The sequence below is a fragment of the Molossus molossus genome, unplaced genomic scaffold (genome assembly GCF_014108415.1).
Source record: "Molossus molossus isolate mMolMol1 unplaced genomic scaffold, mMolMol1.p scaffold_m16_p_4, whole genome shotgun sequence".
Classification (NCBI taxonomy): domain Eukaryota; kingdom Metazoa; phylum Chordata; class Mammalia; order Chiroptera; family Molossidae; genus Molossus; species Molossus molossus.
The window spans coordinates 124,579,572-124,597,723 of NW_023425377.1; the positions used below are offsets into that span (position 1 = coordinate 124,579,572).

Genomic DNA, 18,152 nt, shown 5'->3' on the forward strand with positions numbered 1-18,152 from the left:
GAATTTAAAAAAAAAAAGTGACTTCTCAAATAATGGCCTTGGAGCCCACGTGGGTAGGAATTAGGGGCATTGCGGAGTGAGCTGGGGAAGAGCACAGGCTCACTGTAGCTACGGCCCGTAGATGCTCCAGGGCTTCAAACGCAGGCTGCAGGGTGCTCACTGAAAGATCAGCGCTACAAGGTCAGCTCTGACTCTTACACTGCTCTCGTGAGCTTTTCTCCAGGTTATTCGTCACTGCCTTCGGTGGAAGGTAAGGAACTGGTCCCCAGGTAGACAGAGCTCGTTTGCTGGTGTCGAACTGTTGCGTGAAAAATTCCTGGAGCTTCATTCCTATTTTAATCAGGTCTGGTGTGGTTGATCTTGATATCATTACTTGGAAAATATCCCACTTCAAATCTCCATGGACAAAAATTTCACTAGAACATAAAAAGAGTCGTTATCATATAACTTATAGAAGATGATTTGAAAGTACAAGAAGAATTCTCTCTCCGCCCCCGGCTTTTTTATTCACATTAACTGCGCAATGTAGAATCGTTTTGAGAGAGAAAGACTTTGTGCTTTCTCACTGGATGACAGAAAACATGTCCGGAGCCATGTGACGTTCGGAAGGCCCTACTGCTCCGAGCACCTTTTATCACTCATGCTCGAGTCCAGGGCGCTGCACAGGTTCACCTTCCACTCGTCCTGCAGCTTGAGGTCGGCGTTGCTGAAGATCCCCATGAGGATGCTGGAGCCCATGTAGTCCACGCGGGACTCTGTGGAGCCCATTGTGATCTGGATTTTGTGACTGGGTTGCTGATTAGGATGTTCAGAAATATGAGCTGAAATAAAAATTAGTTTTCACAGATAAACTGAATAGGAAAAACTCAGCACAATCAATTTTTAAAAACTTTTTTTCAATATATTTTTTAGTTGTAAAATTTCAACATACCAACCATCTCCAGAGCATTGACATCGATGGTCCCTCCAACGACCCCTCCCTTAGAGTCTAACTGGGATCTTCCCAGCCCGACAGACATGCTGATCTCTCGGTCACGGTTACTTCCTACCGACAGGCGGCCCTGGCTCTTCAAACCACTCGTTGTCCAACTAAAAAAAGGAAAAGGTTACTAATTAGACATCTGGCTTCCAGTGACATAAATTAAAACAATAGTTAGATGATTTCAGAACATTTAAAAAAGTTTATCATAAAAACTAGTAAATGTTTAATTAACATTTATGATGAGGCATTTTGCTTAACTAGAAAATTATGCTATTTTACTTATAATTTTCTCTCTTTTTAAAATATATAGTTCATGTTGTTTTACATTATAGTATCTTTAGGATTTGATTAAGCCATTTTCAGGAAAAAGCAACTTATATCTTTTATCTACTGTTTTTACCATCTCAAAAATATCATCATTGGAAAAGGTTTTGAATTGCTTTATTACACTGTAAGAAAAATCACAACTAATGATTAAATGTATTTCCTTTGTATGTGAAGAGCTTACTTTGTATTTCCCATTACATTACTCATATTCATTTGGACGTTTAATTGCTTCAGGTTGATAGCAAACACAACAAGTGTTTCCCACGGGGTCCCTTGCTGACTTGCTGCTTTGTTTGATTTGTTGAAAGGAGTTGATGTTTTTGAAAATGAATCTAAAAATAGAAAAATGAAATGTACATTTATTCACACAGATGCTCAGTGATTACAAAGCAAAAACAACTCATTACTATAATCCAAAAATGGAAAATATATTCCTGTGTTAAAGCCTAACGTTGAATAGCTGTCACACTGCCCAAGGGACCCTGTCTGCTGGCGTTCAGTAGGCGCTGCAGCCGCACCCCTGCAGCTTACAAGTTCTGTGAGGGCTGCCTGTCACAGGACGGAATTCGGTGTTCGAGGGACAGCAGCGCAGATCGGTCAGCGCTGGGCCGCTCGACAGAGGCGGGAATCCCAAGTTGCAACTGTCAAACAGAGGGCCCGGAGGTGGGAGCCGTTCCGAGACGCAGAGGCTGCGTCCGTCTCTGTCTTACAGACTCACACACACCTCGAATCCAGCACTGGCTCGTTGTTCTCTAATCTTACCTTGTGGTATGAACCACATCACTCATTTTTATATGTTCAGACACAAGTAGAGTGCTGAGCACATCAGAGTTAAAAAACACTGGGTGAATAAAGGAATGACTGAATGAATACAAAGATGAACTTTTTCAATATCAAACATGTTTTACAGGACTGTTTTCCTTCTAAAAATAACTGTAGCATTGAGGATTACAGATTGGTAGTTATAGAAGTCATGGGGATATGAAGTACAGCATAGGAAATATAGTCAATAATATTGTAATGACAATGTGTGGGGCCAGGTAGGTACTGGAAATATCAGTGGGACACTTTGTAAAGTATATGATTGTCTAACCACTATGCTGTATAACTCAAACCAATACAAAATAATATTGAGTGTAAACTGTAATTGAAAATAAATAAGAAAAATAACTGTACCATCTGGAGCTCACTCCTCTCTCTCCCTACCCCTGTCCAAGCTGAGCCACCCAGCTGTCTCTTCTGCTGACAGACACTTTGAAGTGTTTGTTGTCCCCTCCCCCACCTTCCCTGCAGGTGGGACAGAAATCTGAGAGTAACTCATCAAGATTTTTATCTTGGGGGCATTGGAGGGCTACTGATAAGAGAGAGCAGGGTCACCTCTCCGGGGAACTGAAGAATCAGACACACTCCTGGATCGTATGGACGCCGGGGATTTCAGGCTCTGGGCCGCTGTCCCTGGTGACATGGTGCTGTTTGCCATGTGCTCAGTGAACACAGTGGGTGACTGAGGCATGTGGGTGAAGGAGGCCGACTGACTGGGCTGCTCCCAGGTCCTGCAGTAAGCTTTTCTCGATGATTCTGGGGAAAGGTGTTGGCTCACCCCTTCAATGGAATCAGGTGTCCCTGGGCCAGATGCTAATAGAAAAGTAGAAACAAAAACAATGAACAAAAATCAGCATGTTCTAAAATAATGTCACCACCCGATCACTTCTAATCACATCACACAGTTCTAGTTCTCTATTTGACAAGTGTACAGAGGTTTACAGTATGCAGAGTAGAGTCCAGCTTGCCAGTTTCCTTCTCACAGAAACACCATAAGGACTGGAGAGGCACTGTGTTCCCATTTTACAGATGGGACAGACTGAGATCGAATTGCGTGTGTTTTGTATTCTATCATGCTAACTCTCCCTTGCACTTACACAATCTAGGTCCAAGAGAAAAAAATGCAATATGGTAGCATGTGTCCAACACTTTCTATTTTCGATGCTTCACTAACCATGATTTTAACTTGAATAGCTGAAATGTATGTCAGCTGAAGGAGGTTTCTGAGAGGGCAAGCTTTTTGTAAAGGTTGGCACACTAGAGGGCTCCACCGATGTCTGTTGAATGAGGGAATGAACTGCCCGGTACAACTTGCAAAGTGAGACAAAGTTTGTGTTACCAATCATGGATCTTGTTACAATTGTAACCAAAATTAAAAGCAACCTATGTATAAGTCTAATTACATAACAAGCTTACTTGGCAAATTGATAGTTTGATCTCCAAGGAAGAGGCGTCTTGCAATACTTCTCCTATACCAGGCTCTCGGAAATGCCAGAATTTCACTGAGTCGGCGCATATCATATTTAAAGGAAGCAGAACCTATGTCACAAACAGCTGATACAGAAATAAAAAAACTTTGTTAGAACAGATTTCCAAAACCTTTAATATTTTCACATGGCAAAATATGACATGGTATTACACAACTGAATTATAACTGCTACAATTCATGAAATATCTAAGTAAGTTGCACAGCATGATTGGTAAGTGATATGTTCCTTCCACACATGAGAAAAATAGCCCGTTCTAACACTTTAGTTCTATTCCTTTTTTGAGGTGAAGGCAAGTTGGAATGATCACTTTAGCATGAAATTCTCAGAGAGGGTCTAAAGGTCAGTCTACAGACAAATTTTCAGCTTTAACACAGGGCTCTTCTCAAGTATGGCAAATGGATCACGGGATGAGCTGGGACACACACTTCCTCCAAAGCAGCTGCAAGCCACGTGGCGGTGTGGAGGGGCCGCTGCTTTCCTGTGGGCAGGGCAGGGCTGGTCTGTGCGCAGGCGACGCGCTGAGCCCAGCTGCTGCGCTCCTCATTCCTCCTCTAGGCCTCTGGGGGGCTTGCACACCTCGTCTCCCAGACCTGGTTCAGTCTGGCCTCAGCCCACAGCCAGCCCACCAGCAGCTGCCTACCCCGCCCTTCCACCTAATGCCCCAGAGGCACCTCCCTTCTTTATTTTCTACCTAGGTTAGCGACCTCTCTGTCCCGTCACCTAGGCTGAGAGTGCGAGGCATCCTGTCTGCTGCTCCTCGCACACTCTGTCCCCAAGCTTGTGGACTCTCCTCGCTTTCTCTAGACGCCGCCCCTCTTCTCCTTTATCACGGTCACAATCCGGCCTCCAGCCCCTGCTGCTCGGCCTAGTTCAACAGCCTCCCATTTGTCTAGCTTCTCAATAGACTGTTCAGTGTACAGTACTGTCTGTTATCACTGGGGATGACGCTACCACCCCATTTCCTGAAGACCCCTGATGGCGTCTCTGCCCAGAGTCCACGCTGCCTGGGCCCGGCCTGGAGTCGTGTGCACGTGCAGAGCTAGCTCCGAAACTAGCTTTCCAGCCATGGGCAGATGGCTTCTGAGTATTTAAAATTAAATGCATGTGGAGCATCTTTAACTCATTCCTCTTTAGTGTTTTAAGAATTTGCAATTAGAAAATCAAATAAAAAATTAGAAATTTTACCAAGTCATGGAGGAGAAGTTAAGGGAAGCAGTTTTAGGTGGTTGGATTAGGTGCACTTTGGCCCGCGGGTAATTCTTCTATGTATTCATCTAGAAGTCCTATCTCTACCATTGATCACCTGGGCTGAGAGCATGCCCCAGGCTGGACTGTCATTCCTCCCTTTTCCTTTATCACTAAAAGGCTCGTTTTGTTAAATAAATGTAATATTTGAACACTGTTAAAAAGAAGCCCCTTATTTAATTCTGGAAAACAATCTTTAAATTAAAAACAATAAAACTTGCTTGGCTGATGTGGCTCAGTAAATTGAATGTCCCTCCCCACTGTGGACTGAGAGGTCCCGGTTCGATTCCTGGTCAGGGCACAGGTCCGGGTTGCAGGCTCAATCCCCAGTAGGGGGCGTGCAGGAGGCAGCTGATACATGTTCCTTTCTCACATCAATGTTTCTCTCTCTCTCTCCCGCTCTCTCTCAAAAAAAAAAAAAAAATCAATAAAATATATCAAAAAAATAAAAACGATAAAACTGAATACCAGAAATGTTTATCAGCGTTGTGTCCATTTTGCTTGCAGACTTGTTTACAGACTGACTTTCAAAAAACGAGGTGCCTCCGGAGCGCCTGATCCGAGACAGGCTCACTTTCACAAACTCCAGGTTTATGCTCAGTGAGTCTTTTCGGCCAGTGACTGAAGTGGGGTCTTCATCCACATTCCCTTTAAAAAAACACACACATACATGAGTACATATACCTACACATACAGGTGTGCAGATACCACACACACAAAACTATCTAGTTCCATGAAATTATCCAACACTGGAATTAAACACATCAATTAAAATCATTTAAATGAGGTAAAAAATTAAGCACAAGAATTTAATGAGCATTTTTAGAGGTAAATCTGCACTTTGAAATACTAGTGAAATTTAAGTTCTCTGACTAATGATAGTGATAATAATAATGATAAAATAATCTCATTTTAAATTAATAAACATGATGCACACACTTTAAAAATTTGCTATTTGTAGAATATAACTTCTTATCCAAATAAACCTGTATCCAAAGAAATTACTGTGCTGTGTATATGTATATCACTTACAAAATATTCTGAGTTTTACAATTCTTGTACAATTCATTTACCTGAATTATTTATTGCATACTTCTACGTATTGTAGAGACAGGACAGATAGTTTCAAGAGGGAACATGGCTAAGTTTCTGATCTCGCTCTGCACCCATCACTATAGGTAGCATGGCTTCTGAAAAGACCAAAGCCTGGACACAGCTCTAACACCGAGAGACGCCAACGCGCCGAGCGTACCTAAGCCGCCTGACCCGGACGTGAGGCCGGAGACAGCAGACTTCTGTTTCCCGGCTCCGTAGGGGTGGAACACGTACAGGGAGAAGTCGGACATGCAGGCAGTGAAGCTCAGCCCAGACGAACTGCTGCTTGACGTGGTCAGATCTGACTGGCTGCTGCTGTGCCGACTTCTGCCAAGAGGGCTGCCTAGTCCTGACGAACCTGCCGCCAGTACAGACATCCAAACTCTTTATCAGCCACAGAAAATAAAAAAAGCCCATTGCACAATCTCAAGAAGCAACCAAACATGACTTGAAAATAAAACAGAAATACTGAAACATGCACTTACCAATAGATTTAAATCCTTGAAAACAAAATAAGGTCTTAGATGTACTTTCCAATTAATTTACTTGGTAAGACAGGGTTGAATACCCTGAAACATTTATACATATGACTAGCCAAATCCATGAATTCCTGTTTCCTCTCTCCTTTGCACCACTGGAACAGGCCAAGGGAGAGGCACAGAATAGTCAGGGTTTAAGCAGGGGAGGGGGCGGGGGGCTGGACAAACTGTGAACAAGTCCAATCAGACTGCTTGAGTTCACATTCTAGTAGGAAACAGTGGATGCAGAGCAAGGGCGCAGGTGCAGAAAGTTATACTGTTCGCAACAGCACGGATGGGCCTCAAGGGTATTATGCTCAGTGAAATGAGTCAGTCAGAGAAAGACAAGTACCATATGATTTCACTTACATGTACAATCTGGAGAATAGAATAAACCAACATACAAAACAGAAGCAGACACATAGATACAGAGATCAGACTGATGGCTATCAGAGGGGAGGGGGACGGAGGGCTGGGTGAAAAAGGTGAAGGAATTAAGAAGTACAAATTGGAAGCTGCAGAACAGTCATGGGGATGTAAAGTACAGTACAGAAAATAGAGTCAATAATATTATAATAACTATGAATGGTGTCAGGTGTGTACTAGACTTACTGAGGAATCACTCTGTAACATGTATGATTGTCTAACCACTATGATATACACTTGACACTAATACAAAGTAATATTGAATGGAAACTGTAATTGAAAAAAAATAAAGGGACACCTGCATATATGCTAATAAAATAAAAAGCAAAAAGTAAAGACCTCTCTCTCTCAGAGAACCAAGTGTTGTCAGGGTGGTCGGGCTGATGCCCACAATGCTTTACACATAAACAACACGAGGCCTTCTGAACGAGCAGTAGACAGTCCTTGGCTCTATACCAGTGGGTAAAAGGCTTCTTTACCTGGGGTTCCCGTCTTGCCTGCAGAGGCCTTTGCTCCACTCTGACTGGCATTACCTCCAGGGGATAAAGTCTCGGTGGGACACGTGGTCCCTAAAGTCTCCAGTTCTCCCCGGTTTGAAGAGAACACCAGGTCCAGGGATGGCAGCTTCAGCATACATTCTACTCTTGATACTGGTAAACAGCTGAACTTGATCTGTGAGGGCTAAAGTACAGAAAGCCAAAAAACAAGAACAAAAGACGGTTCTAGGTTAAACAATTTCACACTCGATTCTAAAAATTACATTTCCATTTCAGTCCACACGTACCAAACACACTGACACAGAAAAGGATTTTGTGTATAATGCACCAGCTTTTGTAAACAGACACGAGACAATAAGCAATGTGTTAACAAAATGGTATCATTTTTAAAAAATCTAAGTATTTGAGGAGCTATAGCTGAGTGATATTTAGATAATTCAGACCATTAAAGATGTTTATATTCACATTATACTTGTTCATAATCAAGTATAGAAAGTAATTTCCCCTATACTAAAAATTAAAAAGACTTATATTAATAGAAGTTTCATCAACCCTCTCTCAAGCCCTCACTTGTCACACATTTTCATTAGCTCTTGGAAAAGCTAGTGCGAAACACCAGAAGGAAGCTCTTTTGGCCAAACTGCTACTACAGAAACGGTCTGAACAGATGACCATTAGTGTTTCTTTTATTCTTGAGATTGCTCATCAAATGTTAACTGAGGGTAAACTAAAGCCTCAAGTTTAGATACGAGTAGCTTTCAAATCCTCTTACTAAATGGACTCCATCAGATGCTAACATACACTCCCAAAGGCCTATTGACAGGACTGCATTTTAAAATAAAATGTTAAATAAAAATAACATAACTCTTGGCAAAAATCTAACAAAGACACTACTGTGACTATACCTCAATTACACTTTATATCTGCCCTCAAAGGGTCATAATGGCAAGAAACACAGGCGCCATACTAAAAAAGGCATATAATGCTAAAAAAAAGTTTTAACATATATATTTGTATTTTTTTTCATAAAAGCATGAGATCTGAATTCTGAAACCCCCCTGGCGAAAAAGCAAACACACAAAACTGCAGGTATTTCCCCGAGGTTCTGGTGACCTATTGGCCACGGCACATACAAAGGTCTGGAGCCCAAGGGTAAGTAAACTCCAAAGGGAAATCGTGTTGGAAAGGTTCAAATAAACTCAAGCAATGCATTTTTCTCTAAAACAAGCAGAAGTGAGGCGTCCCACCTGCACGCGGACATAGACCACGACGTCCACCGGGAAGGAGGAGTAAGCAGACGTGGAGGACGACACCAGCGATGTTGCTGACTCTTCCAGTGGGTCCGGAATGTCAAAATGTCCCATGTCTTCATCTTGGGAGCTGACCGCTATTAAGACATTGAGTCGTAAGTTTTATCATTAGACAGGGCCAGGGCTGAGCTCAGGCTATGAACACACGGCCATGTTTACTTCTGGGCCCATCATGCCACACTCCCAGTCAAACCCCTCGTTCCTTCCTCCAAACCCCGATCCCTACCCCACCCCCACTGCTACCCCAAACACTGGCCCCAAGGACTTCCCAGTCTCGGAGACACCCCAGGACCTAGGGCTGTGATTTGTCAGAACTGGCCGTGGCTGCAGGAAAGCCACGCACTGCACGGGACTTGGTTTCTTCACTTGTAAATGAGGACCAGAGGGCCTCTCAAGCTCTTGCTCAGGTCTGTGATTCTCTGGTCAGCACTCAGCACGTCATGCAGTGATCTGTAACGGCCTCAGGCGTCCGCACACTGGCCCAGGGTGTGCACGGGGCAGCAGACCTGGCAGACACTCACTTGTGCAGTTCCTCTCGACCGGTGTGATGGGGATGGTCTCCAGCGCCTTCTCCAGGAAGTCCAGCAGGCAGGGGCTGATCACCATCTCCTCCGGCAGCGACTGAAGAGCCACCCAGGCGTACAGCTTGGCTGTTTTGATTCCTCCACTCCCTTTTCCTTTGGCTACAATATTGACGAGTGTGAGGTGAATTTAATAAAACATGACAATTTTGTGACACGTGAGAATTATATGACAGCTTAATCAGGTGAAGCACCTCATATTGAAAACCACACGAGAATGTAACAGAGAGCAGGCTGAAAGAAATGGCACATTAAAGTTAGACTACAAAATGACAAATAATGTAGGTTGCACAAGTCATGCCTACTTGCTCTAGCTCACACATTTCGGTAGCTTTTCAAGTTTATACTTTGCTAAGTTTCTCATTAGCATTATTTTGTCCACTTAAAAAGACAGAACTCTGACAATATTTTGAGACAGGTGAAGAAAAATGTCTTATGTTCAGGCTTCCCTGTGTTGTTGCTGTTCTCAACTTGTACATATTTGTAGTGCTGCCATCGCTGTCTTTACCTCACTAAATATTTCCCTATCAGTAGAATGAGTGCAATAGCCACCTCAGACTTAGCTAACTTTGGCTTCGATTTCTAACTCCAACATATATTAGTTTTGTAAACCTAGGAAGGAAATTCAACTTCTATGAGCCTTGACTGTCCTCATTGATGAAATGGGAATAACCATATCTGTCCTGCACTTAGTGGACACGGGTGTATCTTGTCAACTGAAAATGATATAAAAAGACTGGCATTATTATCATGATTACTGCTATTTTAAAAGATTATGTATTGCCCTGGCCAGTTTGGCTCAGTGGTTGGAGCGTTGGCCTGTGGTCCAGAAAGACCAGGGTTCGGTTCCCACTATGGCCATGTACCTTGGTTGCAGTTTGTTCCCGGCTCTGGTTGGGTGCGGGTGGCGACCACTCGATGTGTCCCTTTCATGTCGATGTTTCTCTCTCTCTCTCCCTTTCTCCCCCTCCCTTCCACTCTATCTGAAGGAAAAAAAAATGAAAAAATATTCTCGGGTGAGGATAAAAAATAAGAAAGATTATGTATCAAGTTCCATCTCCCTACTGAAACTGTTTCGAATACAGTCGTCCTGCCACTTCGCCACCTTGCGCCCCCACCCTCACAGCTGCACTCTACCGTGGTTTCCAGTACAGCACAGTGTTCGAAAGATCTGTGACAGAGCGAAGCTGCGAAGTCGAAGCGCGAAGTGGCGAGGGACATGTCTGTAAATAAAGAATCCGACTTCGCGGAAATTCATTTATTGCAGTAGAGTCTGGAACTGATTGACCGCGATAAACGAGGGCCGACTGTAATTATTGTCCAGTCTGACATTCCCCATTTTGGAAATTCTATACAGGTAAGGTGCTATTCACGTGGCATGGTACTCAGATTCCAGAACAGCTTCCAATGGTCCTGGCCTCCTGTGTGGCTCCCTCCCAAACTGAGCAGGGCTGAGCTGCAGGATCAACAGACACTGCGGAAGGGATGGCATGTGACTTCTGAGGCCATAAAAGATGGGGCTGCTTCAGCAATGTTTTTTCTGTGATCCCTCCTTTTGAGGGACCCCTGCTGCCCTGCCAGGAGAACACTCCAGCAGCCCAGCAGAGGACTGAGGCAGTTTGCCAGCCATGTGCCACGGGACAGGATCGAAGCAGATATCCCAGACCCAGCCAAGCATGCAGATGGCACAGCCCTTGCCAACATCTTGCCAGCATCTTCGTAAAGACCCACTCAGCCAAACTGCTCTTGAATCTGTGAGCCACAGAAACCATGTCTGAGGCTATAAGCCACCAAGTTGTGGGTAATGTGTGATGCACTGATGGATAATGTATGTGGTCAAGCCCAGTGTACACTGTCTTGTGTAAGTCTGATATTCCCATCTATATCATCAGCTCCCAAACGGAAACAACATATAACTTTTTCCAAATATGCACAGATCTAAAAAAATAAGTACATATATTAAGTTTATTTTAACAACTGATATTCTAAGATAATAACAACTTGAAAAATAGCCCAAAGTAGTTGGCTTACACTTCCACCTACAAATTTTGTACAATCATTATTAAGTCTATTTCCTCTGTTCTTTTATTTTTTTTTTAATCCTCACCGGAGGACATTTTTCCATTCTTTGTTCAGATAGAGTGGGAGCGAGAGGGAGAGAAAAACATCGACGTGAAAGGGACACATCAAGTGGTTGCCACCCGCACGACCCGACCAGGGCCAGGGACAAACTGCAACCGAGGTACGTGCCCTTAGCGGGAACAAACCTGGGTCTCTCTGGACCACAGGCCGATGCTCTAACCGCTGAGCCAAACTGGCCAGGGTTTATTTCCTCTGTTCTTAAACATGTGCATTTGAAGTTTCACTAGAGCAAGTCGGTGATGACTAAACATTAAGTTATGAAACAAAATAAAAGCCAAGTACATTTTCCTTCAGTACCTGAGGGAAGAGGTGGGGGCTGGGGAGGAAGTAAGGTGTTAGTCTTGCTCTGGACAGTGCAAGGTAAAGGAGGAGAGGCGGCGCTATCTTTCATACCGGACAGCTTGGACTCTTTGGAGAGTGTTCTGGGCAAGGAAGACCCTCTGGAGGCGTTAGGCGATTCAGTCTTCAGCGTCTTGGAATTGTAATGCAACTGTATTGAAAAAATAACACTTTCAAAGTTAACATCACACGGATGAGAAAAACCAAGAAATACAAGAAAATGTGTAGAACAAACATGGGCCCGGGAGTCAGAAGACCCAGGTCCCACATTTATAAGTTAGCTCTGTGACCCCAGCAAGTTTCTTAGCTTTCTTTCATTTTCTAAATTATAAAGGCCTCCCCACCCCCACCCGCTTATAACATTTAAAGTTATTTCTAGCTTAACATTCTAGGGTTTTGTGATTCTAGAACCTAAAATATATTTGTCTAATAAAGTCACACTAGGTAAGCTTAGCAAACATGTTATGAGATCAACGTATGAGAAATATAATCAGCTTCTTTCTGCCCCAGTGTTGTGGGGAAAGCTGTCTAAAGTGACAACCGCACTGCAGATGCTCATGTTAGAGAAAAATGTCGGGAAGGATCATTTCAATACAGTTGGTGAAGGAAGTGCATGTACGGTTTGAAAATAACACTGATACTAGTTATCTAACCCACATCCTAGACAGTGAGGTCTGTACCTTTACATCGACGCCAGGGATGTAGAAGACTGTTGTCTCCAGGTCACTCGGCTTGGTCTGCAGGGACGATGGCACTTTCTTGCCAGTCATTAAATGGGTGGTAGAAGCATAATTAGTTTGAAACTTCTTTTTCGAAGGAGAATCTTGATCTAAACTTCTGGAACTTCTATCATAACTCCTATAAACAAAAAAATGTTTTATCTTTCTAAAAAAGGACATGTCTCTCCTTTGCTGCTGGTTAACATCAAGCTGCTGTTGGCGCGGTAAACAGAATGCCACCCTCGGCAGTGAGGTGGAGAGAGCTCAGACTGCGCGGCCTCAGACTGCACGGGTAACACCTCGCACGTGCATTTCTGCTGCACTGTCTGCGCACTTACCTTTACTCTCACCTGAGGTCGCAACCATTTCACGTGAACATAGTAGGATGAACCAAACAAAAATGCCCTTTACAAAGGTAAAAACAGTGGAAAAGCCCTGGCCAATTTGGCTGAGTGGTTAGAGCGTCGGCCCATGAACCAGTCTCGTGTTCAATTCTGGTCAAGGGCAAGGACCTGGGTTGTGGTTTGATCCCCGGCCCTGGTTGGGGTCATGTGGGTAGCAACCAATCAATGTGTCTTCTCACATCGACGTTTCTCTCTCTCTTTCCCTCCCACTCTATCTGAAAATCAATGGAAAGATATCTTCGGGTGAGGATTTAAAAAAAGAAAACAAAACAAAAATCAGTGGAATACTAGCAAGTTATTGTGGTTTATGATGATTCAACCCAAAATAAATAAAGTCATCTTTTATCATCACTACTACCTTTCTAAGAATTTAACTTTTTATCCTGTGACTTCATAAAAGCCTCCTTAGACAAACAGACCATTTAAAGACCTTTTATTATAGAACATTTCAAACTTAGAAAAAGTAAGCAGATGGTGTAATGAACCCATAATCCTTCTCCCAGCTTCAAGGACTGTCAGCAGCTGCCCTCTGGTTCCATCTACCTTCCCACCCACCCACCCAATCATTATTATCTTCTCATAATTCCTTTAGATTAGGAAAAAAAAAAGCAAAACAAAGTTTCAAAGAAAAATAGTCTAACATCCACCTGTTCACAGTACTGATGATCGTCGATGGACACAAATGGCGCAGCTGCACTTACACCAGGATGTCCCGCACGGGGAAGCCCGCGTGCAGCTGCCCCGCCTCTCTTACGTCTTTCCCATTTCACTCTCAACAACCAAACAGTGCGAGCTCTGCATCGCTCTCTAAAGCAGAAGCATGCATAATGCAAGGACAGAGACCAGCCAAGAAAGTCATATTTGTTTAAAAGAAAATCCCAAAGATGAAACTATTTTAATTAAATAATTTTCTAGGATCTTAATCATTCATTTCTAGTTGCCAAAAAAATTATACAATTATCTAAAGAAATAGTATACTGTACAAATAACCACTCAAACATTGTAAGTATGATTAAATCTCCTCTTTAAATCTGCATTTCGGGAAGTGGGGAAAATGTGTTTATACCATATAAATAGTGTTTCTAACCAAGAAATGACACGGCCCCTCTTCTGACCAGTTTCTTACCTCCTCAAGCTTATATCATCGTGTTCTTGTAGGAGGGTGGTTGGGTGAAGCACACATTTTCCACTATCAATTTCAACCCGAATGTCAAGTTCAAAGTCGATATTTCTCTCTGTGGCTGTGCCGCCGAGGCTCCGGCTGGTGGGAGCTGTGGGCCAGCGCTCTGTGAACAGCTGATGCACAGCAGCGAAGCCTGTGGCTTTCTTACGAGACGTGTGTCTGCAGAAAGAACCACTGGTCATCATGTTGCAGTGAGTGGTCAGCTTTTAACAAACTGTTCTCCGACAGGCCGTGTGAGCAACAGTCTACAAATAAACTGTGCTAGTTTATAAAGTCACACAAAATACTCAACTAGCTCACACTAAATGAAGTTTTTCCTACGTGTCACCATCACATTTCATTCCACATGGATGTTCTGAGAGCTACTGCTGTGTGCCTGGTTGTGGGCTGGGTGCCGAGGACACAGGCAGGACCACCGTGCAAGGGAGGCGGAATATGAGTATGTGCACCAGTCTGCATTTGGGAGGAGATGGAACTTTGTAATCCTCCAAGATTTTATTAAAAGACAGAAGTACAGGAAAAGAACAAAACAATGCATATAGAACTAAACTACATTAGTAAACCATGGACATGTCTCTTAGTCTCACTCCGTTAAGCACATCAAGATGTTTTTCTGTGAAAGTTAAGTTATATATAATGCTTTAAGCTCAGTTCTAGATTCAGAAATGCTACCCAAGGATCTTAACACATAAAGGCTACTCACGAGGGTTTCCTGTAAATATAAAACCTTTCCCTCTCGTGGTCCTCATCCTTCTCTTCCTTCTCAGAATCTTCACTTGTGGAAGACATACTGTCATCTCGTCGACCGTCTTCAGGTTGAAAAGCGACACCTGGTGAAAAGCCTGGAGTTTTGGGAGAACTGAACACAGAATGCGACCCTTCGCTGGTGGATGAGTAATGGGAGGGACCGTCGATGGTGACTGACAGAAGGTCCAGTTCTGTCTCCTCGGGAAACTAATGGTAAAAAGAGAAAACGTGAATCAGGTTCACATTATGAATCTCTTCTCGATGAAAAAAGAAAACGATGTATGCTTAAGCATTTAAAACTTGTCTCAGAGTCGAATTTCCTCACTCTGAATGGAAAGAAAGGTCAGATTCATGAACTTATGAAATGGTGCAGCAGAGAAGGAAGCGGAAGGTCAAACCACAGAAAGTCACACCACTGACATACTGACACCAGAGCGAAACTTGACTCAGAGAAGCATAGACCATCATAGCAGCTAGTACAAGTGTAAGTTAGACACGCTGCGGAGACAAGGAAACAAGGATCGGCTGTAATCAGAGGACAGGAGGGCACCAGCGATGGACCGTGCACCCTCGAGCAGTTACAGCTCTTGCAGGGGCCTGGCCTAGGTATGCCCCATACGAATGAGGCCCGAATGGCTGACAAAAGCAAATCACTTTGGAAACAGACACATTTATCCATCAAACTTAGGAATGCTGTGCATAGTTTGTATACCCATCATGTCACAAATTGAGGATTGCACCCTGTGGCCATTGTGTTTAAGTAGGTCAAAGAAACAGCAAAACTTCCTATGACCTACTTTCGATTCCCAATTTTGAGAGTTGTCTGACTATCCCTTGAGAATGTGATCACTCTCTGTCAATTATGCTGTTCCAGGGAAGCAACTTATTGCTGCTACTATATTATACACCTAGTGAAATTCTAATTTCCTAATTCAAAATTTCAAACATTTGCAGGATTCAGCTTTTCTTCACTTTTTATTATATGCATGTTATTTAGTAAATAAGTAAATCAGATTCTATCAGAACATCTTCAATTTTTAAAAATAGTAAAAGTTTAGATGAATAAAATCCCTTTGTTTTATATTTATTTTCTATTAACAATGCCTAATGATGTGTTTTGGAATTTATAACTTTTATGTACTGCTTTTTATAAACAGTGTACAATGCTATTTAAAAACACAACTTGAGCCCTGGCCGGTTTGGCTCAGCGGTTAGAGCATCGGCCCGCAGTCCAGAGAGACCCAGGTTTGGTTCCCGCTAAGGGCATGTACCGTGGTTGCAATTTGTCCCCGGCCCTGGTTGGGTTGTGCGAGAGGCAGACACTGGATGTTTCACATCAATGTTTCTCTCTCTCTCCCTCCTACTCTATCTGAACAAAAAATGGAAAAATGTCCTCGGGTGAGGATAAAAAACAAAAACAACAAAAAATACGACTTGAATCATTTCAAATATTAATGCACTTAAGAATCACTTAATCCTTTCCCAATATGTACATACATTGAACCATTATGCTGTCTACCTACAATGATATCATGTCACTTGTCAGTTATATCCACTTGAAAATGTCAGACAGGGAAAAATCATCTTAATTAGTAGAACCCACTCAGTTCACAGTAAATGATTTATCTCCAAGTTCAGTTTTAGAAAAAGGACATGTTTATCAAGCTCACTGTGTTATAATCTAATAGTTCTAAAACCAAATTCAGTGTCACTGAATCCAGTGGAACTGTGGGATATAGAATTGAGACTTGAGCTTAAACGGTAGGGGAAGAAAAACAATATATGTGGAGTAAGTGTCAGCTTGAAAGTAACCTGACAGGGCTCTGGCTGGTTTGGCAGCAACCAATTAATGTGTCTCTCTCACATCGATGTTTCTCCCTCTCTCTTCCTCTCTCCCTCCTTTCTGCTCTATCTGAAGATGAATGGAAAAATGTCCTTGGGTGAGGATTAAAAAAAAAAATTAAAGTAACCTTATAGAAAAGTTCTAGATGAAGGTTTACATAACTGGTATACAGGCACTTTTTAAAAATTCAATTTTACTTTTATGACATATTTAGGGAAAATATACAGCTCATGAAAATGTTAATTTGACTTCTAAATTATGACTGTATGGCGCATTTTCCATACTGTTTTGAACATGAGAATAATTTTCTAAATAGATTGTTTTTATACATTTTTTTATACCAATGACTCAAAAGAAATGTTTATTCAATGATTAATTTGTTCTCAGGTTTGATTTTAGTTTGAACTAGTTAACTAATTTTTTAAAAGAAAATATTCATTTTGCAGTTGAATATGGGGCAAATAACTATAATAAAATTGCATTTTTTGGTTTATAATTTCATTGAGTTGATTTGGTAATTTCATTAAGACTTTTAATTTTGAAGAATAATTAATATTAAACTCTAAAGAAGTATAACACTAAAATATATTTATGCAAGAGCTTATTAACCAAACAATCTTAAACCTTTATGCAAAATATTTTGGAGGTCTGAGTTTAGTATGAAATGAGAGGAAGGCATTTTGAAAGCAATTTCCAGGGTGGTTAATTAGTTTTAAAGCAGACTTTATGTTACTCTTAAGAAGCACCTGAAAATACCCTTCCCCAGGACAGCTAGACTGTGGTGTGCCTCCCCAAACGGTTTTTTTCTCAACTTAAAAAAATTTACTCACAAAAATAGAAACAATGGCTTAAAAGTAAATATACAATAAAACAAACATTTTTAATATGCTATAAAATTAGAATACAACTTTAAAGCTGACTTTTTCACTTCTTATATCTGCTATTATCTCTATATATTCTACACTTAAATACATAAGTAATAAAACACATTAAGTATAAACATTCCACATTTACATTTGCGTATAAGACCTAGTTTAATTTGGATTTGTAATGAAAAGAAAAATTATTCAAGAAAACATTTCTACCTAAGAACAAACAGCTGTCTTGATTCTACACACAAAGCACTAAACATGTGGGCGGCGCCTTGCCGCTGGTAAGCAGGGTGCTCCGACCATCAGTGCACACGCGGACGCAGGCAGGAACCAGCGTTCTGCAACGGTCTAGCTATTCGTCTGCGACTGCCCAGCACTGCGGGTCTAGCCAGCGTCTCTCTTACCGTGTCTTGGATGCTGAACGTGACTCTGGGCCCAGGCGACGCTGCATCCACACGGATTTCTGGGAGCTCCTCGGGCTCTCCTACTCGGGAACTATGAGTGAAACATAAAGTTAGAAAACACTGACATTCCGATTTTTAAAAAAATCCATGGACTTTATAAACAGTCCACTTAATGACATTATGTTCTATTTCTAAATATTTCCTTA

At 42.2% G+C, this 18,152-nt stretch overlaps 1 protein-coding gene across 3 annotated transcripts in view; it reads right to left on the reverse strand.

Annotated features, from left to right (window-relative positions):
* The window catches only part of KIAA1109 (KIAA1109 ortholog), a 147,618-nt gene that overhangs the window by 10,362 nt on the left and 119,104 nt on the right, over window positions 1–18,152 (reverse strand). For 2 of the 3 annotated variants that reach the window (XM_036241409.1, XM_036241411.1), the window contains 16 exons: window positions 17,947–18,037; window positions 14,784–15,034; window positions 14,024–14,239; window positions 12,455–12,632; window positions 11,733–11,925; window positions 9,234–9,395; window positions 8,650–8,789; window positions 7,385–7,586; window positions 6,119–6,319; window positions 5,335–5,514; window positions 3,548–3,685; window positions 2,687–2,944; window positions 1,491–1,641; window positions 932–1,089; window positions 629–821; window positions 199–416 (listed from right to left, as the gene is read on the reverse strand). In XM_036241409.1, the coding sequence (XP_036097302.1) occupies window positions 199–416; window positions 629–821; window positions 932–1,089; window positions 1,491–1,641; window positions 2,687–2,944; window positions 3,548–3,685; window positions 5,335–5,514; window positions 6,119–6,319; window positions 7,385–7,586; window positions 8,650–8,789; window positions 9,234–9,395; window positions 11,733–11,925; window positions 12,455–12,632; window positions 14,024–14,239; window positions 14,784–15,034; window positions 17,947–18,037 (2,930 nt within the window). The remainder of the gene's footprint in view (window positions 1–198; window positions 417–628; window positions 822–931; window positions 1,090–1,490; window positions 1,642–2,686; window positions 2,945–3,547; window positions 3,686–5,334; window positions 5,515–6,118; window positions 6,320–7,384; window positions 7,587–8,649; window positions 8,790–9,233; window positions 9,396–11,732; window positions 11,926–12,454; window positions 12,633–14,023; window positions 14,240–14,783; window positions 15,035–17,946; window positions 18,038–18,152) is intronic. The other variant, XM_036241410.1, reaches the window with a different exon arrangement.